General features: G+C 41.1%; 1 protein-coding gene across 2 annotated transcripts in view; it reads left to right on the top strand.

Moving 5' to 3' along the window:
• Nucleotides 1–21,252, top strand: part of PCSK5 (proprotein convertase subtilisin/kexin type 5) — a 405,323-nt gene that overhangs the window by 313,328 nt on the left and 70,743 nt on the right. For both annotated transcript variants that reach the window (XM_074330572.2, XM_019736691.3), the window contains exons 21-24: nt 8,475–8,577; nt 15,533–15,669; nt 18,009–18,215; nt 19,297–19,365. In XM_074330572.2, the coding sequence (XP_074186673.2) occupies nt 8,475–8,577; nt 15,533–15,669; nt 18,009–18,215; nt 19,297–19,365 (516 nt within the window). The remainder of the gene's footprint in view (nt 1–8,474; nt 8,578–15,532; nt 15,670–18,008; nt 18,216–19,296; nt 19,366–21,252) is intronic.

Below are 21,252 nucleotides of genomic sequence, written 5' to 3'. Positions count from 1 at the left end.
GTGAGTTGACTGAGGCTCAGAGAAGCTTTACAACTTGTGCACATTCACACAGCTAGCACAAGGCAGCCCTGGAATCCACATGTAGGATACGTGCACTTCACGTGTACCTGCCTCTCTCCTTTCTGAGTGGGCAGAGGACAGCTCATGGTCATCTAAGCACACAGTGCGAACGAGAAGAATCTCTAAGGTGGGGGAAGTGACATTCTAAGGTGGTGCCAGGTGAGGTTCCCGTCCTGGATTCCATGCTTCGGACAGAGTCTAAAGCTCTGATAGGATGCAAACTGTGTGGAAAGAGGTTGGTAGGCAGGGAAATATCTGAGACGTTTTCTCTGACATTGAGGGATTCTGAGGCCTCTTGCCTCACAACACTAAGCCCCCACCCCCACCTCATCCATACAAAACACACACACACACACATTCATAATATATGACACTGACCCCATTTTCATTTTCATCTGTTTATGTACTTCACCCTCACTGAGAGAGAGAGAGAGAGAGAGAGAGAGAGAGAGAGAGAGAGAGAGAGAGAGAGAGAGGAAACTGCAATTTGTCCCAATACCCACCAAGTAAGGAAGCAAAGTCCCTCCTGGCCACTCACCTAAAGAAGCAGCATTTAGTCCAAGCGCAGTGTCCAGTCCACAGTGGGGCCACGTTCTGAACCTACTCAGTGAAACTCTGCTGAGAAGCTTTGTGTGCCCCTTTTCACAGAGATTCACCTATTTCTTACACACTTTTACCTCAGTACCCTGAGAAGGGCATCGCCATGGCTCTGAAAGTTTCCACAGCGAAGTGCAGGGAAAGCTGCCTTTGCTCTGGAACAGGGAAGCTGTCTCCCAGGGGCTGCCAGTTATAAAGGTTAACTTCCGTGGATTGCATCTTGCAGCTGAATTGCTTTCAGAGGTCATTGTTCTCAGCCTCCAGGGTCATTAATTTCAGGTGCCTCTTTATCACCAACATATGCAGCCAATACATTCTTCAAGTCCCCTCAGGGGTGGTAGAAAAGGCACAATTTGTAATCCAGTCAGACCAGGTTCGAGTGATGTTCAGAGAGCTAACATTTTGATGCTTTATTTCCTTATTTGGTCAAATGGAGCTGACGGCTCCTACCCCACATTATTATTGGAGGTTGAGTGAGAGGACATATTCAAAGTACCTGATAATTATAACTAATAGTCTGTCATCCATTATGCTGGGTTCTGTGGTCTATTTTCTCATTTGAACCCAGCCACATTCTGAGAATGAGAGTATTATCCGCAATACACAGAAGAGGAACATCAGGGAAACAAGTGATTAGTGTCAGACAGCCTGAGAAGGAAACCAAAATCAAACCCTAGGTAGAGATGACTCCAAAATTTATGCATTTACCCAACATAGTGTTTCCTACTATGCTGGCTCTCAGTGAGCACACTACAAACTTTGCTTCCTTGCTTTACTTCCACACTTAGGCTTTTTAAAAAGCACTTTTGGTCACTCCCAGTAAAACATATGGCAGCCTGACTAATCAAATGCCTCCCCAGTCACTACGGGACTGAGGGGTTCTGGGTGCCCCTCAGACCTGTCACTAGACAAACCAACAGATTTCTTAGAAGGCAGTATCTACTGCCCATGGATTGGCAGTGTTAATGATGACCCAATAAAAGACAAAATTTTCAATTATCAGCTACAGTCAAGTATCAGCTACAGTGCAGATGAAGCCCTAGGCCTTGGAATACAACTTCCTTCTCTTCCCAGGAGTATCTCTTTTCTCTTAATTAGTGATTAAGCGGCACTGGTTTAGCACCAGCAGGCAGGGCTTGAGGAAAGACTAAGCGAGTGTGGAAGAGGAAAGATAAAGTCAGCACTTTGGGTGTGGAAATGTAGAGGAAGAGGAGGAGGGTGGTTTGAGGGTGTGCCCTCCCATGGGCCGCTGGACTACGGGAAGTGACAGCAGTGGTACTTTGAAGGGTTTAAGAGCAAGTTATAAAAGCAGGTAGGGAGGCTCTTTGGTCACCATAGAAATGAAAGTGGATGATAACAAGTCTCATTCTTGTACCTGTGTTTTAGGACACACACCATCACAGGCCACATCATCACAGGGAATATTTTGATCATTTTAAGCTCCTTGGGAAGGATTCTGGACTTTATCCCATGCACGTTCAAGGACCCTTGTTCAAAAGTGTCAGGAAGGCTCAGTGGGCCGCAGTCCTGATAGTTTCACCTGCCATCTTCATCGCCTCCAAAGTGAAAGGAAGTGATACAGCCTTTAGACCTTGATAGTGCTGTGCTCACTCATGGGTTTACACGGAAACTCTAGTCAACAACCTGTCTTTTCTAGTCATCCACTTTCGCAGTGTCTCTCAAGTGTATCCTGCCTTGGGTTATCAGTAATGTTTTCCCAAAGGTAAACGAGTTATTCTCTCACATTATGGTCAATTACTTCTGCCACCACATACTGAACCCCACATATCCCTCACTGTGAATGCATCAGATACTGTACAACTTCCCCCATGACAGTGGTCCGTCTGAAGCCACAAATGGTGGGAACATTGGAGGACAAAATCTTACCCCTCGGGAGTAAGGGGATTGAGTGCACTAGAGAACCTGTAGAAATTCTAGGCTCACTTACAGGAATAGCAAAGACAACCCCTAAATAAACAGAGTGTCAGATAGGCAATAAATGCATTTCCATCTTCCATACCCTGCTTACAGGAAAGTGTTCATTATTTTCCTCATCTACAGAGTCAGAGATAGAATTTGTAAATTAATTTTTATTGCAGATAGTAATCACTCTCATGCCTTTTGTCCCCCCTTGTGTCTGGTCTTGCAACCAACAGTTCAGCTTTTCTAATTTTAGCATCCTTAAGTTAGGACTTACAGTGACTGTGCACTAACACAGAGACAATGCAAAATTATCTTAATTGTGGACAAGATATGCAGGAACCAATCCATATGTACTAGATTTTCATATAAATGACCAGAAAGAGGTTACTATAATTCTGGTTATAAGTTACTTCTGAAGAGCCAGTTTATTTTGTTTTCAGACAGCAGTTAAGCAGAAAATCCCTGTGCAAAACTCCAACGAATTATTGTATTCATTAAAAAAAAAAAATTCTGGGTTCCTCTTAGGTGCTTCTAACCTAATGAACAGAGCAAATAGCTTGTAAAATCTGAATTTGATAAACAGAATTGCCTTTTAATAAATGAAGGGCCATTTTATCAGAGAAAATAAATTTGGAGAGTATATTCAATCATTAGAGTAAATCTACTTTGTGCAATATTCCTGCTCAAAGTTTATTTATTTTCACAGTGAATTCCTTTTTGATACCCTTACCTCACCAAGGGGTTTAGACAAGGCATGTGCTCAGTTCTGTCTTTTTATAAATAGCAAAGCTACTTGGAACAGCAAAATGGGAAATGAATCTGTACCAGGGAAATATTGCAGAAAGAGCATAGGCTCAGGCTCAGACACCCTTGTGTCACAGCCCAACTCTGCCACTTGCCTATTTGAATGAATTTATTCAAGATTTTTTATCTTTCTGAGCCTCAGTTTCTCATTTATAAAAGGGTCTGTTGTCTAAATTAAACATTACATAGAAAAGCATTTGTAACAGTAAGTGTCAATGAATGGGAGCCTGTGTGACTGCTGCGTCACCATTATATTCAGGTGTGTTGGCCAAGACTTCACTTAAGATACTCTTTTTTTTCTTAGCAGCCTGACTGTGGTCAGGGCCCAAAACAACAATAGAAACAAAAGGATCAAGTCTTAATTCCTTGTTCTTTAGTGCAGACTAAAGGAAGCTAAACATTTGCAAGTGTGTTGGACCCACAATTTCTTCACTCCATCCTTTTTACAGGAATGTCAACCCATGAGGATGCCAGGGTAGTGTTTCAGGGCAGCTGCACAAACCACACAGGTGAACCCCAGCACTTAAGAATGAAAAAGCAACGAGACCAGGAAGGATGAGACTTGTCAATCAGAAAACCCTGTGGGGGAAGAAAAGAGAAAGTTATTGTTGAAAGGATGAGACAGAAAAGTGGTGGCCTCTATATACCTCCAGTCTATGGAAACAGAACTCTCCTTCTATCTCCCTGATATTCATTCTGCCTTTGTAAAATTTCACATTTAATGATGCTTTAAAAATTGAATTATTTCATTAGTGTATAACTAGTTGAAAGTATAACTGAGTATTTATTGTAGATGGTGGAAAGTAATAAATGCATGGATTTCTTTTCATAAAAATTGTCTTTATACAGTGGTATGTTAAGTTGAAAACTAGGTATTGGCATCCTTGCAAAAAGACAGTATTATTTGATTAGCACTTGTGCTTGTAGTCATTGAGGAAAGTCACACTCTATGAGTTCTGTAACCTGAGTGATAAGGCACATAAATAGAGGTCTGCAGATAATTCAGTACCCCAAGGTTGCTCACTGAAACAACCAGATCACAAATCGAATGGCTGATTTCTCATCAAATGTTCCTCCCATCTTCTCTTACTAATCACCCTTGCTGAAACAAAGTTGTTTTAGACTCACACATCATAATCTATCTACTTATGTGTTTATTAATTTATTTACTTTATATATTTATTTGCTTAAACTCTACAACAAAATCGGCTCTAATCAATAAAGAAATATTATGAGGTACAAAGGAACACATGGCATCTTTGCAGGAGAAATGAAGCTCTTCTGGCTAGATAAGCCTAAAAAAAAATTCCTATCTTAGTTTCAACCATGATTAGTAGCTGTGGATGATATAATAAAGGTTTGTGCATTCTGGATGGTTTCATAAGGTTTATTTGTAACTTAGACCTGTTGACACAAACACATGCTGCAATGTTAGCAGAGGTGGAACAGGCAGAGCATGCCACTTCCTTGTAATTTTTTAGATTTACAAGTATTGATTTTTAAGCTGTGTCTTCAACTTTGGAGACACTATTCCTCCCCATGGACACCACTTCTTCAACATCCTTTGAACTATTGTAGAATGAGATGAGAAAGGATCTAGAAGGGGAATGAAAAAAAATTTTTTATCACAGGAGAAAGACAATTTGGACATAATAATAATGGATGAAGACACCAGAAGGAAGAGCTTGTAGGATGGGGTGGAGAACAAAACATTGGCCCCTGACGTCTGTGCTAAAAGTGATTTTTTTCTAAGAATTTTGTATATCACTCTTGTAATAAACATTCAGCTTCGTTGTGCAATAAAGACAGATGAGAAGAATTTGCTGCTCCAACAACCAAAAAAAAAAAAAAAAAAAAGCGACTTCACTATGTCCCTGGAATCTGGCTTCTTTGGTTTCAAATGTGCAGTAGAAAACTTGTGCCTGCAAGGGCTAGGGGCTGTTGTTTATGTAACTAATTGGACATCTACATAAATATGAAAATTGGGGCAGGTCCCTCTATTCTCATCTGTTCTAAAGCCAGAGTTTGCTCTACAGTTAAGAGGCATGCAGACTTGGGAGAGGTGCAGTTAGTTAAGCTGTCCTACGCTGACTTTCTTACATAAGCTTCAAGTTTATGAGGTTTTCTCTATTTTGTTTCCAAATGGTAGGAGGGAAAGAACATGTTTTAAGGGTCACTTATCAGGGAAGAAATGTGCTTGGCCATGCTTTAGATTGGGGAAAACTTTTGAGGATGAAAGGAGATGTGAAGAAAAGATTGAAGACAGAGAGACTGGTGAAGAAATATCCTGAGGAAAGATTAAGATCATTAGATGGAGAGCTGACAATGGCTGGGAAGAGAAACATACTTTCCTCAGAGACAACAGACAAGTGAACAGTCGAGAAGATAGAAAACAATTTTGACCGTGAGAAACAGTATGCTGAGGAAAGTCGGTATCTTATCAGCAAATTTGGTAATGAGGTCACCTTCTGGGAAAGAATGGGTGGAGCTTGGTTCTTGGGAAGGTTCAACTTAGCTCCAGTGAGAAATGCAAAAGGGACGAAAAAGGTGAATGAAAGGATGGCAAAGTGGGGGTGATCTAGTCACAGTGGGCATAAGAAGGTTGTTTTTGGAAGTAATAGTTGAAATCTCAGACATGGGGCAATTCTGAGTAATGATTCTATCTAACATGGTTATCTTTGTGAGTGCCAGTAGAGGCCATTATAGTTGAGCAGACCAAGGAAATACAAGGCCAAGGTATGAGTGCCACCTACTGGCTTATGAAAGCCAATGAGGAGGCAAAGGAGATACAGTAGAGAACTGAACATTTCCACAGTAATATCTGAATAACCCTTGGTTGACCTAGCCATGAATCACTGTAATCACAAAGGAGACTTTGGGTGTAGAATGGTTTAACTCACTGAACCATCTCAGTAGCACTGAATTGAGCAGAGCCAGGTGTACTTGGTTTAAAATCCCACCCTAGCATTGGATCTAATACACCATGGATATTAAGGTGGGTGGATATCAGGAGTTAGGAGTACCAAACCACTGTGTCAGTTTCTATAAGCACCATTGCTGTCACCCATTATTAGCAAATTATTAGCATTGGCAATGTAGGCAAGATCTACTTCTTCCTACCAGGTCAGCCCCGAATCCTCTGTTCTTTATCTTGCTGATGCCTGGACTGATAATCGCACCGCTCAACTAGTTGTGCCTCCTACAACAAGAGTGGAAGAGATTACACAAGGAGAGTAATTAAGAGGAGGTATAGGGGAGCCTGAATAAATACAAAGACGGCTACATAAATATGATGCCTACATTGTGTGAGACAGTCCCAACTTGAAATCACCACTCCTACTGGACAGAAATCCCCATTTTTTCCTGCCTTGGGACTGCTGATTAGCAAGAATGCAATTAGTCCATTCGAACACCTTTGTGTGAATTAGTAAAACATGCCCCCGACAGAGGCAGAGGCAGCCAACACCAGAGTGCATGGCTGGATTTCCACTCCCGCTTGGCCGTGTGGGCAGGCACCTTGTGCAGTAAACCACTTGTACATCTGCATGTTTTGCCACCACTGGTACTCACTCTTTTGGGCCTCGTGCTCCTGAGAGTTACTCCTGGGCTAAGAACAACAGTCCCATTCTAAAAGTTCTATTTCAGATTCCAGATCCACACTGTATCTTGGCAACAACTGGAAGACAGAAGAGCAGAGTCCAGGCTGTGCAGAGTGCGCCACTGTTAGACACTTGCATTGCTCGGAATATGTGATTTCCCCTGTAGTAATGAGACTAATAGAATAATTCTATATGAAAGGCTTTTTGTGCTATGTAAGGACAAACTCTAGCTATCTCTTTGTTTTCATATTTGGGGTTTAGTGCTAGCAAGTGGGAGATATATGTATATAAGTTTTACCTTACCCCACTGTACTCATTCAGTAAAGCTGTGGTAAAAAAGTACGGAGTGAACTTCCCTCCATTTCTTGCCAACCAAGCCTGTGTTTCCAGGGCTTCTTTTTTTTTTTTTTTTTTTTTTTTCCATGCAACTACAATAATCTAGGAAGTGAATCTGAGAGTTTCAGTAATACCACTTGATTAAACTATGGGCGAGTTCTGCTACCTCACGATTCTGGCTGAATCGCAGGTTGACAATTTTCAAACACACTTACAAGGGCTGTGAAATTTGGGGTGGGAGGCAAGTGAAGGTTGTGACTCTGCTAAAATCTGAATCTATAATTCCTGAACGTGATCAATTTCTAAACCATACAAAGTGGCTCTTTGGATCAGACTGAAGGAACTTGTCAATGTCTTTTAAGACAATGGGAAGAGAGGATGAGTGTAGTGTGAGCAGAGGGTTGAATTCAATGAGTAGAGCCCGACCACTGGATTATCACCTTCAATGAGGTGGGCCTCTCTCCACCACCTTGCCATGGGTGTAATTTTTAAATTCAAAACAAACTTTTGTTCACAAGAAGTTTGTGAGGCTGGACTTGCTTCTATGGAAAGGTCTCATATGTGCTTTTCCTTAGGAAAGATAAGTTGTCCAATTAAATGAAGAATTCTCTGGCTATCTCTTCATTGTTACTCTTTCAGGGTGAGATACAGCTGACATCTGTCAAATGTCAGCCAAGCTTCAACTCCCATTCTTGACTAGTAACCACAATACTCCCCAGAGTGATGGGACAAGATCTGGGTAGGTCCAGCTTGTTGTTTGACTTGAACCAAGGCTATAAGTGGGGTCTCTGTGGGCCGTAAGCCTTCAGCTTTTAACATGAAAGTCAGGAGGAGCTCATAAAAGGGTCCTGCAGGAAGCCCCCCTTGGCTTCTCTCTATTTGTAAAATCTGGAGCACATGTTGACTAGATCCAAAATTATGTCATTGCTTCATAACTTTTTGAGATTCCAACTTCCAAGGCCCTTGGGCAAGGAGCAGTTGTTATTATAAGGTCAGGATTTAGGACTGGCAACTGAAGCTCTTCAAGGTCTCTCCTCTCTGTGTTGTCTCCATTGCTTCTCAGCAGCCACAGAGAGATCTGGCTGCTCTCAGACTGACATCCCAGGCAGCACTGCCATGTAGAAATGACATAAACAACTACATTTTGTTCCCTAGGAGAATACTTTGATGAGCATGGACGCTGCCAGATCTGTGAAGCCTCGTGTGCCAAGTGCTGGGGGCCAACTCAGGAAAACTGCACTGGCTGCCCTGACACAAGGTGAGTGGTCTCTCAGTATCTTCTGTGGTTGAGAGCTTATGGGTTGCAGGATAGAGAAGGTGGTGCTTACCACCTTAGAGGCACCTATTGGGTCTGCAAGAGAAAGAAAAAAACTCCTTCCCATGACACAGTAACCCTCTATGGTCTGACCACAGCCCACCGCTGCAGCATCTTTTCCTTATGATGCCCAGTACCCACTACAAGAATCAGTACCCTGGACACTAGAGGTGCTTTCTCATTGATGAAATGGTGCTGCCTTTGCTGCCTGGAATCTCATCCCTTTCTGCACATCCAATACCTCAACCATCACCTCCATCTGCCGAACAAATATCTACTCATATTTCTAGAATCAGTTCAAGGGTAAACTGTTCTATGAAGGCATTTTTGACCTCTTCCCAGGAGAACTAACCTCTTCCTTTTTATGTTCCCCTGTACACTGTATAAACTTCCATAAGCGCAACATTCTAAGACATTCATTTACAAATCTATCTCTTTATTAGACTGTACACCCCTTAAAATACTCATCTTTGTATCTCTATCACTACTAACCATGGTGCTAGGAAAATAGTAGGTACTCAATATATTTTTGATAGCTGAATGAATGAGGAAACAGCAAGTATCCAAATGGAATGGGCATCTCTGCTAGTACACTGGGAATTTCTAATGATGAGAGTTGGAAGCCTATTGTATTTTTAGTCAACACTCCTCTGAGTCTAGCACTTAATACTTGTTGGCTGACCGAGTGTTTGAATAGCCTCATCACTGTTCTGCTATATGCATAGGAAGCAGAATCTCTCCCCAGACCAGTATGACCAGGATGCTCCAGTGGCAGGTGAATCTCTAGGATGGACGTTCTCTCTGCCTTACACATGGTCATTTCATCTAATTCTTCCACAGGACTGTAATATCCTGAGTAGGAACTGTGGTATATTTGTCTCCTTATTCCCCCACAGTGATCAGCATATAATAATAGCTCCCTCAAAAAGAGAAAGAAGGAAGGAAAAGAGAAAGGGAGAGAAGGAGAGAGGGAGTGAGGGAGGGAGGGACAGAAGGAGGGAGACACAAAATAACAAAAGTCTTAAGAACTCTCAATGCTCAGCCATAAAAAAGAAATCTTGCTATTTGTGACAACATGGATGGACCTAGAGGGTATTATACTAAGTGAAATAAGTCAGAGAAAGACAAAAATCATATCAGTTCACTTATACGTGGAATCTAAAAAAAACTAAACAAATGAACAAACAAAATAAAACCAACAGACTCATAGATACAGAGAACAAACTGATAGTTGCCAGAGTGTTGGGCGGTGGGGGGATGGACAAAAAAGCTGAAGGGGATTAATAGGTACAAACTTATCATTATAACACAAATAAGTCATTGGGATGTAATGTACAGCATAGGTAATACTGTCAATATCGCAATAACTGCATGGTAACTGATGGTTACTAGACTTCTCACGGTGATCACTTCATGAGGTATATAAATGTCAAATCACTATGTTGTATACCTGAGACTAATATAATATTGTATGTCAAATATACTTTTTTAAAATTTATTAGGGTGACAATTGTTAGTAAAATTACGTAGATTTCAGTTGTACAATTCTATATTACATCATCTATAAATCCCATTGTGTGTTCACCACCCAGAGTCAGTTCTCCTTCCATCACCATGTATTTGATCCCCCTTACCCTCATCTCCCACCCCCCATCCCCCTTACCCTCTGGTAAACACTAAATGTTTGTTGATTTTGGTTTATATACCACATATCAGTGGAATCACATGGTTCTCTGCTTTTTCTGTCTGACTTATTTCGAATGGATAAGAAGTTGTGGTATATATACACAATGGAATACTATTCGGCGGTAAGAAAAGATGATATAGGAACATTTGTGACAACATGGATGGATCTTGAGAGTGTAATGCTGAGCAAAATATACTTTAATTGAAAAGAGCTTTATATTCCAGGAAAAAGATATTCAATGATAACTGTGATAACATGTTCCACGTGTCTCTTTATCTATGCCTCTAAATATTGAACGTGCTTTAAAGCAGCTTCAGGGCATGCTATTAGATATAGACAGCATTCCTAAATGGGTCCTATTTCTCTTCTAACTCTTCACCATATCAATAATAAAATTCCATTGCATGTTTGAACATCTTCAAACTAAGGGAACTTTTCAGCATTTATTTTATAAGGGAGCTACCATCATCCAGTGTATATTGCAGAAGTCATGATTGTCTCAGGCTCACAAGAAGGGAGAAAATAATTCTAACTAGCATAAACGGCCATTTATAAAAACCTCAGGCAGCCAGTTGGAGCGCAGTGGTTGGAGCACGGTGTTCATAACACCAAGGTCGCCAGTTTGATGCCCACATGGGGCTGCACCCTCCACAACTAGATTGAAAAAAGAACAACAACTGGACATGGAGCTGATGGGTCCTGGAAAAACACACTGTTCCCCAATATTCCCCAATTAAAAAAAAACAAAAAACAACCATCACAGCCCATTGGTATAAGATCAGAGGTGTCCCCTCCTGGGACATTTGGGTCATTTAACTTGTTTAAGCAGCCCATTCTTTAACGTTTGAAGAGAGAAAAGTATGTGTATGGATCTTTCCTCCTGAGGAAACCTTGTTCCACAGGAACAATTTTCTTCTCATCTCCCTGAGCACTCCATTTCTTTCCCCATCTCTCCTCCTTGATGTCAATATGCAAATATGTCCAAGAAAGGGCATTGTATCATAGCAATGAACTACCTGACTTCTTATCTGCATTTTCCTGAAAGGGGATTGAGAAGATGAGGAGACAGAAACTATTTTGAAAGATGGTAATGTTGACTTATTTGTTCTTGAAAGGGCAGCAAAGTATTTTCCCAAGTATTTCTTTCAGTGGAATCAGGTCCATTCAAGATAATCTTGAGCATTTGGTTTATGTCTGGCCCTGTGTTAGGTACAAGGCCCATAAATTCTTATAGGTGACTCAGGAGCTCAAAGTCAAGAGATAGTGAAGCCCTCAGGGATAAGCAATAGTGGAGCAGCTTTAACACCCTAGGCCCGATCTGCACGCCAAATCTGCAACCATGGACAAGGGATGCCTTATAGAAACTGGAGCTACAGAGGACACAGGCACTCTAGACCATGGAAGGAAGAAGCAGAGTTGTGACTCCAGGAGGAATAAATACCCTAACCTCTCCTCTCACTCTCAGATCTCCTGCTGGTGTTTCCCCTTGTCTGAAACTAACTGGAGGCCAATGGGAAACAACCCTCACAAGTGAGGGAAGTGAACTTGGAGATGCAGTCCCTCATGGGCACACTTCCAGGACACTGCACGACAGAATGCTGAAAATGGATCTGGGGCAAGGGTAAAGGGAGACAAACAGAATAACTAGCACAGTTGGTCTGTCTGAGTTTCTTCCTATTCTTAAGTTGTTGGAAATCTCCAGTCCTAGTAGAATCATGTTCACCCCTAAAAGAGTTTAGAGGTTTGCTTCAAAACAACATGGGAGGGAAGTAAATCTGTGGGGGTAGAAATGAAATAAGATCGGCCATGTGTTGATAATTATTGAAGTTGAATGATGAACACAACAGGGGTGTACTGTTACTTCTTGCACATATGCTTATATATATTTAAATTTTTCCATAATGATTTTTTTAAATAATTGAACCCTGAAGTTGTTTCACAACAAATCAAAATTTAAAAAGCCCTCTCTTCACCTTCTAGTTTTCCCTTTACATTTCCATCAACCCTTCGGTTTAACTCTTTAAAGACAACTGAAAACTTGGAGGAAATATGCCCCTGCTCTATAACATGTATAGCTCTGTAACGTCGTCGTCTCATTGCCCAAGCTAATCTCTCATCCCAGTCCTGAAGGAGTTACAGAGTCAATGAATTAATTAAAAGCATTTAAAAGCTTTCTCTGTTCTGACCCACCCTCAAATATTTTATTTGATCTGCTTCAATGAATTCAGGGGAAAAAAGACGTTTTGCCAGATTTCACTCTGTTAAAACATTGAAGTACCAAGAAATTACATTAAGTGCCCTTGTGATGACTTTAGTTGGGCCAAATGAACAATCAGCACAGAGCACCAGCTAACCCTGACTTGACATTTCTTCTGTTCCAGCTCACATCACACACACACACACACACACACACACACACACACACACACACCCTGCGGCTTCTGGAAATTGTCGTGCCAATGTTGAGAACATCACTTCTGCCCAGATCTTTAACACTTGGTTTTGCCGCTTCCTTTCTTTCCATGAGCCCTGTTGGACCTGGAATGATTCACTGCTTATAAAAATGCCACGAGCATGTGTGACTTGGGGAGAGAAGTGCATCCCTTATAGAGCTTAGCTTGCCCGAATGCCTCAGAAATCCACAAATGGTGTGACTGGTGGTCCCAGAGATGGCTTGAGTTGCCTTTAGAGAAAATTTGTATAAGCCCAATGGAGCCCAGAATAAGGTATCTATTCTCCTCTACTAGAGAAAATTTGTTGGTTTCGGTGGAAATCTGTGCCACTTGAAAGGGTACTTTTCTTCAAGTTCCTTAGCAAGTTTTCTTGAAGGCATTGGGGGAGGCGTGGGGGATGATGAAATTCCGTGGCTGCACTTCAGCATGACTGTTTTCTAGATCTTTCGATCTTTAGAAAGAATTGTGTTCTTACAAAAATTGGGTGCGTTACCTGTGCTTTCCTTAGGGTAGAGGTGAAGAGAAGTGATTTAAAGCACACGTATGTGCTTGATACTTTCTTAAAATCAAGCACTCACATAAGAAAGGCAGCCCCTTCCCCACATAAACATGGAAGTATTACACTATCTGTTTCACCCCTCATCTCAGTTTCTGGATAATTTTAAATGTTTCCCATCATTGAGAGTATTAGATCACCTATCTCGATAGAAATAATTTCCCCCAATTTGTCATCTCTTTCTATAAAGGACAAAATTATGATGTACTTTCCATCTCTTTTTCAACCGAATTTAGCAAGTAAATGAATCCTTGCAAATAAATATACCCCATTCTCCTTTTGGGCAGAGCATTGAGTAGCTTTCTTGTTTAAAATCCTCAGAAAGTTCTTGCACAGTTTTTCTTAAAGGCAGCTTTTTGCGTTTGTTTTTTTAACTAGCCACATCCAAATTATCCCTTGAAAAATCTTCTAGCTCAGAAGGCAGAGGGAGGGTGGGGCCAGGATAGTCCAGTTGGCATTAGTGCCATCCGCTAAAATTCTGGACTGGGAACACAGTCTTCTCAGTATCCACCAGGGTGCAGGGGATCTGTTTTGACTTGGACAACCAGATGTGTGTGCGTGTCTGTTTAGGGCTGGGACTCCATGCTCTGTAATAGGCCAATAGATTGTTCTCTCCAGTGGTGCTGGGTATGGTGACCAGAACCTGGGGGGAAGAGAATGAGGTGGACTTCTATCTTCTGCCTTTGGCTTCAATCCCATTCTGTCTCCAAACAGATGCAAATGACTCAGATTGTGAGGGAGTAGGAACAAGATGGAAGATTGCAAGTAACACATTATTCAAGATGCCTTGGCCCACCCCAATTTCCTCCAAGCCTGGGAATGAAAATGCTTATCTCCAGTTTAAGTCTGACTCTCGCTATGGAAACAGTAGGAAACAGTGGCATTTAGACAAGCCAGTGCCACTCCAAGAACTAGTTGCATGAGCCCTCTACCTGGCCTTCCATGTGACATCCGGTTTGAGTGGAGAGAGGTGGTGGAGAGAAAAGGAAACCCTATCATCGTTTGCAGGCCCTCAGCAATCTCAGGCCTGGATGCCAGTGTTATGTGTTGTGTCTTCGGGGGCCATGTATGTGCTACATGTTCAGTTAACCTTCCAACTGATACAAGAACTACTATTCAAAAGAAGCTCCACAAAGCAGCAATTTGGCACCACCTATATTACTTAGGAATCATTGAACCAGTTCCATAGTAATCTAGACTATCAGTAAGCACAACACGGAGCAGCCGTTCTGAAAGTGTGTTCCCCAGACCAGCAGCATGAGCATCACCCAGGAACTTATCAAAAGTATAAATTCTCAGCTCTCTCCCGCCAATACCTGCAGATTAAAAACTCTAAGGGTGGAGCCCCCCCAGCTCACGTCATCATTCACATTACCTATCTGACTCTTGCACTTGGGAAACAGTTTCATTTTTTTCTGAGCAAATATCTTAGATACACTTTATCACATTTGCTTTTGGGGATTACTCTGCAAAGGCAAAAGAGAAGCAAAACGACAAAAATATATACCACCATATTATGATATATATTGTATGTGTATAAAGCCAAAGGTCCTAGAAGCCCACATGCTAACTTATGTGCAGTGCCCTTGTAGGTGACTGCAAACATGGTCAGAAAATAGAGACTGTAGTACCCTATACATCAGGAACGCTTGCAAAAATGACACTCAAAATCAGAGTTCATTGACTACTTGCCTTATGCACAGACCCACTTTACATGTAGCACCTAAGCTATAGGATAGTCCTTCATTCTACCCTTTGAAAGACCTTGGAGTTGACCTTTTCCTTGCAAAGTGTGGGAATACTGATAACTAAAGGAAGAATATTTTCTCCAAGTCCTCTGGATTCAGTCCCATTGAGTGTCCTGAAAGTTCAGAGACCATCATCGGACTGTGGGCTGGGTTTGGCTGGGGCCTACAATATGGGTTTCATTCCTGTAGGCACTGGTTAGTTTGGAGCCAGAATCAGGATTGCATCCCCAACCAGTTTATGGTATCCCTGCTATTTGGTCCAAACCTTGGGACAAGGATGGGTACGTGACTAATATTCTGTATGGTCTAAGATGATCAGTCCCACGCATCTCCCTGGTTTCTGGAACAATGAAACCAAATTTGTGCAATGAAACATGAACACCACATGTTCTGACACTTAAGGGTATTCCAGAAAGTCACCCTTACAAACTCTAAAAGTCTGCTTTTCCTCTAGGGTTTTTGACGATGGCCGCTGCGTTTCGAACTGTCCCTCAGGCAAATTTGAATTTATGAACCAATGCCATCTCTGCCACTACACCTGCCAAGAATGCCAAGGAAATGAGCCTTCCAGCTGTACTTCCTGTGGAGTCGGTGAGGGAGTCGGGTTGCTCACTTGTTCTTTGTTGTTTCAACCCTGTTCTCCTATGGGACACTAGTTCGTTTGATTCAGAAGCTTCATCACTGGGGACAAGGGGTTGAGATTAGACAGCTGTTCATTCAAGAGTATGTACAACCTCGAAGTTTCTGCTTGTTGTCAGGACACAAGTTTACATTATTGTAGACACAGACTCGCTGCCCCTGAAGAAATGAGAGAGGAGCTAAGAGATGCCTTTCCAGAGAAGGGGAAAGAAAAGGCATGCAAACGTGACGTCAGACATGAGCTAGACAGTAAAGCTAAGATTTGTTGAGGTAAAAGTGAAAAGCTAGGAAATTAAGACAGACACATTCAGCCTTTAAGAGAAATACTGTAATATATGTTGTGTCCGGGTCTCCTCAGCCCTGAGCTATGCCATTTAGGAGTTGTCAAATCCCTGTGGGAACAAAGTAACCATTTCCAAACACAAATATGACCTTCTCTGTCCCAGTTTTAATAACTCCAAGTTCCTGCTGTCATTGGATTATATCCCATGATCTCAAAGGTTGTCTGCAGTGTGACGTTGACTCCTCTCCTGCCTCCCTTCACATTCCTGTCCCATTTTGACCCATGTGGGACAGATTCCCATTTTCTCTGATATCTGACCCGATCGTCCTAAAGTTTTATTTTAAGATACAGTTGGATATGTTGGAAAAATAGGAATATTGTCGAATATTAATTCACTCACTCGTTCAATCACTCAATCATTCAGCAAATATATATTTACAACACATTCTATGCCAGGTTGCTCCCCGGCTTCTGAATCCTGACTTAATGTCATGGGAAGGTACAGAGAATTATAACTGTGGATAAAGAGAGAGTAGGTCACTCACTGCTCTCCCTCAGATCTTCCCACCTGTATCTGAGAAGTTTAGCTCTCAGAAAAAGAGGATCTTTTCTGAATGAGTCAAGGAAATGGGGTTCGCTAGTTTCATGATGTGGCTGAGAAGAACATATCTTGGAAGGTCAACCCTTTTGTAGTCTCCTGAGATTCCAGTTCCAACAGGTCAGGGTTTTATGCTCCACAATGTTGACCAGTAGAATCACCAAATGCACATTACATCCTCCCAAGCACTCCTTCCTTTAGAGGATAATGTTCTTTTAACTCAAACTCAGAGACCGCAGACACTTTTTTGCATCACCTCTACGGAAGCCCTCTTTATTTTCTTTGTTCCCACAGGAACAGTAGACTTTTGGCATGAAATCACCATCAGAAAAGAGGCAGCTTCAGAGTCCAAATCCAAGCGTGTGGTTTTTAAATTCTATTTCAACAAAGGTTTTAATTAAATAAGAAACATTACATTAAGCCATTTCAGAGTGCTGAGTTTACGGGTTAAAAAAAGGTAGTTGAATGTTGGCAAATTCATGTGGTTCAATCTTATACTGACTTTCAGTTTCTGAACTTGCAACACAGGGTCTGTGCTATCTTTATCCACAAAACCAGCAGCCTTGCATTTTGAAGGTCGATGGTTCTGGATCTACATGTGGTATATCACATGATGAGTGAACACTAGACCCCAGTTATTTTGGGTAGCATAGATCAGCTGTTCTTCTGAGACCAGAGCATATGGGAGACCTGATTCAGAGAAGATGGATGTTCTAAACACACTCAGCACAAACAAAACCTCCAGGAGGATGGGGGCAGGAAACCTTTGTGTACCCATATTAATCTTGTTTTTTAATATATACTTTTGTAATGAAAAATAATTAATTTTTATTAATTGCAATTGTTTACAGAATTAGAATTTTCCATTTTATCTAGGAACAAATTCCCAGTTTCATGCTACGGGTACTGCTGATTCTTTCCTTGGGGAGTCCAGTCTTGACAGAAGCTCAGGAAGTTTCAGGAATGCCTGTAAAAGGAGTCAAAGAGGAGTGCTTGGTCTTGTGCTTCAATAGTCTGCCAATATAGAAATTGGCAGCTGTGCAAATGTTCGGACCTTAGTTAACACAAGTGTGTGATTTTGATAACAGAAGTCAAAATCATTCTTAAAGCTTGCACTGTCATAAAACATGTCTATCAGTAAACATTTATTTATTCTCATGGGATCTCTATAACCGCCAAGTCTTCGAGCTTCCACAGATACCAAAAGGAGCCCAAGAAAAACTTTTCAACTATAATACAAGTATGCAGATACTGCATTTTTCACTAAATCCATTCTTATAGTTCTGGTCCCCAAGGAGCCTAAGCAGTCAGTCATATCTTTCTTTTCTTTTAAATAAAATGTCTTATGTTATATTAGCTTCACAGTTAATTGTGTACATTTTCCCTCTTTTGTTGCCCCTGTTTGTTCAGATAAATATGGCCGGGAACGCTTCTTGTACCAGGGGGAGTGTCGCGAGAGCTGCCCAGTGGGGCACTACCCTGCTGAGGGGCACACCTGCCTGCACTGCCCAGACAACTGTGAGCTTTGCCATAGCGCACACATCTGCACACGATGTATCAGTGGCTACTTCATAGTACCCACCAACCACACCTGCCAGCAGTTAGAGTGTGGACAAGGTAACGCTGCTTTGGGGCCACTGCCCTCCCTCCACCAGGAGGTGACACGAGGAGCTGCACCCCTAGATGTCCCACAGATGTGAACTGTCTTCTCGGTTTACTGACAGTGCCTGGGATAACTGAGTGACTATATGTCAAGTGGGGACAATGACAGTTGCTCCTCTCTCTTCCCCCACACAACCTGTTCTCTGGGTTTCCCCAGACGCAATCCAAGGGCATAGGAGTGCAGCTAATCACATAGAAATTGATCTTGAGTTGAAGGATTTGAGGGCAGGGTATAGTGGGGAGAAAGTGAGATTAGAATCAGAAAACCTGGCCGACAATTTTCTCCTTCCTAATTACTAGTTATGAGATGCTGGGCAAAATTAGTCTGATTTTTTTCTATGCCTTGCTTGGTTTCTTCATAGCACCAAGACGGCTGCTGTGAGAAGCCAATGAGGATCAGCCTACCTAAACTAACTAAAAATATTAAAATGTTGTGTGAATCGTACGTAATTGTTATTGTCCAATTCCTTGTCTCACATGGGAAGAGGGAGATTTAAAGACAGCACTTACAGTTATTGTTCTCTTCCATGCGGGAATGCTGCAGACTTTCACTGCTTTGTATAAGACTGATGCCTAATCTGATGCTGAAGAGAGCCCCCAGATAGTTCCAGAATAATTAAAACACATTCTTTTTCTCCTTAATGTTTACTAATATTTGCATAGGATTTAAAACTTAACAGAAAAGTACTTAGAAGGACAGATTAAAAGAGATAGAGCCTGTTCATTTATATACCCAATTCCATATTCCCAGAAGCAAAACTTATTTCTTTAATAAATAAAAGCCACTAGCTTGACTGTAATACAAGTTGCCTGGTACATAGTTCAATTTTGTTCTACTATTTGCAACAATCAAGCTGATCTAATTGATTGAATTAATGAAGGAGATAAAAATGTGTAACACAAAGATTCATAACGATGGTTTTGGTTTTCATAATTGCTCTATGACTTGCTTAAAAATAAGCGATGCACCAACATGGCAACTGATGTGTCTCCACTCAGTGAAAGTGAATTGTTTTTCACTCTTCTCACTGTATAGCCGAAGTTCAAGACCCAGAGTACGAAGAATGCACACCTTGTGAAGAAGGATGTCTGGGATGCAGCTTGGGTATGTCATCTTTCTTTGTTGCTTAAAGAGTTGAAATAGTTGTGTCTGTTTTCACACATCCTTATCCTGTCATTCCTTCAGCAGGGACTCTTGTCATTGTTGTCATGATCAGTGTCACCATCAATATCCATTAAATAGGCTCACTCCCATACGAACAGGGTCTCATTAAGAAACGCTCCCCTTTGAAGCAATGGATAGGTCACCTGTGTTCAAGAAATTCAGGTTTAGGAAAGAACAGGCATTTTTTCGTCTGGTTGTTGGCTAATTGGCAGGGGATACCTACAGCAACCATGTTTCACAGTGCAGGGACGTGGCCTCTCCTTAGCTTCTCAGGGTCACAAATTTGAAGATGAACAATGATGCGAGAGAAATAAACTCAACCTAAGAAATGCTTAATTATTCTAACTCACTTGGTATGTAAAACACAAAAGTCTGTCAGGAGTTTGGAGGTTTTCCTTTGCAAAAATGACTCTATTGCTTCAAACCTAAGACTATCCTTAGAGAAGAAACAATGTGGTGACAGTGAGTTGAAATCCCCATCATATAATAGAAAGCACTTGTCAGTCTTCATATAATTCACTAGTTCACATCACTGACTCTTCCTTTCTCCCCAAGCCTGCCTAATTCTCCTGTGGAAGGGGTGGTAGTAATAGTTTGTACCACACAGCACCATTGGATTGTATATGAAATGAAAAATAGGGAAGCCACTAAATTTCAGGAATGTATTTTGATGTAAATTTAGGCAAGATATTGAAACTAATTAGCAATTGGGTTTGTGGATTGTTGAAAGGAAACCCAACCTAAATTAAAGATTGAAGGAATAATTTCTCTTCATGCAGTTTCCATGTTTTCTCTAATCAGATTTGTTTATGAGCCTTTTATCAGGATGAAAACAAACAAATAACATTTTATATAATACCATTTTTTCTCAAGAGTATTTGATATTGAATTCTTTGTCTTTCTAATTGGCATTTTAAATGGAAATTTTAACTAAGATAAACCTAAGTGTTATAAATTATATTTGTTCACTAATTGAAAATACAAGGAAATGGAATCATTTTTACCTAATGTTTTAAGGCATCCTTTATGGTTTTAATTTAAGAAATGTGGTATTAAGTACGACCTAAGATTTGGGGTCCATACCTACATCACCAATGACTCAATGGTAGATTTAATTAAATTGCATAAGAGCTCTTTACTTCCTTATCTTGTCAATAAAATAGAGGTTAGTGTGCCCTTATCTTGGCTCATAAGTAGGTGATGAAAATCCATTAAACATTTGGTCACTAAAATGGCTATAGTCCCTAGTCTTGGGGAAAAATATACACAAATTCTTAAATTTTAAGTAAATGCAAAAAAATAGACGAAGAAAGGGGCCATATAAATTAACTGCTAAAAAGGGGACAAATGTTTGTACCAACAGAACTTAGAAAAGGAGGGAATCCCTGGGCACAGAAGTAGTCAAGGAAGGCTTCCAGAAGATGGGACTTGAGATAAGCCTTGGAGTTTCCATGGAATTTAGACAGATAAGTGGGAAGAGTTACACTATGGAGGGGCTTTGGATCTAGACAACAGCAGGATAAAGGTTCGGAGGGAAGAATTTCTGTCATGAGTTTCAGGACACTGAATGTACCAATTCTCCAGAAAGAATAAACAAATATAAGGGACTAGGCAAAGGGAAGTTTGGAGAAGTGGTTGAAAAAACGTACCTTGAAATCTGGACTAAGGAGTTTAAAAGTATTCTGTAGCACTTTTGGATCAAGATGGCAGAGTAGGTAAATGCTGTGCTTGCTTCAAGACCACATCAAAATTACAACTAAACTACAGAGCAACCATCATTGATTATCACCTGAAGTCTAGCTGAACAAAAGCCTTACAACTAAAGAC

Source organism: Rhinolophus sinicus, chromosome 16 (assembly GCF_057876585.1).
Source record: "Rhinolophus sinicus isolate RSI-liver-muscle chromosome 16, RSI-T2T, whole genome shotgun sequence".
In the NCBI taxonomy this organism is placed as follows: domain Eukaryota; kingdom Metazoa; phylum Chordata; class Mammalia; order Chiroptera; family Rhinolophidae; genus Rhinolophus; species Rhinolophus sinicus.
This window is presented reverse-complemented; position numbering and strand designations above follow the sequence as displayed.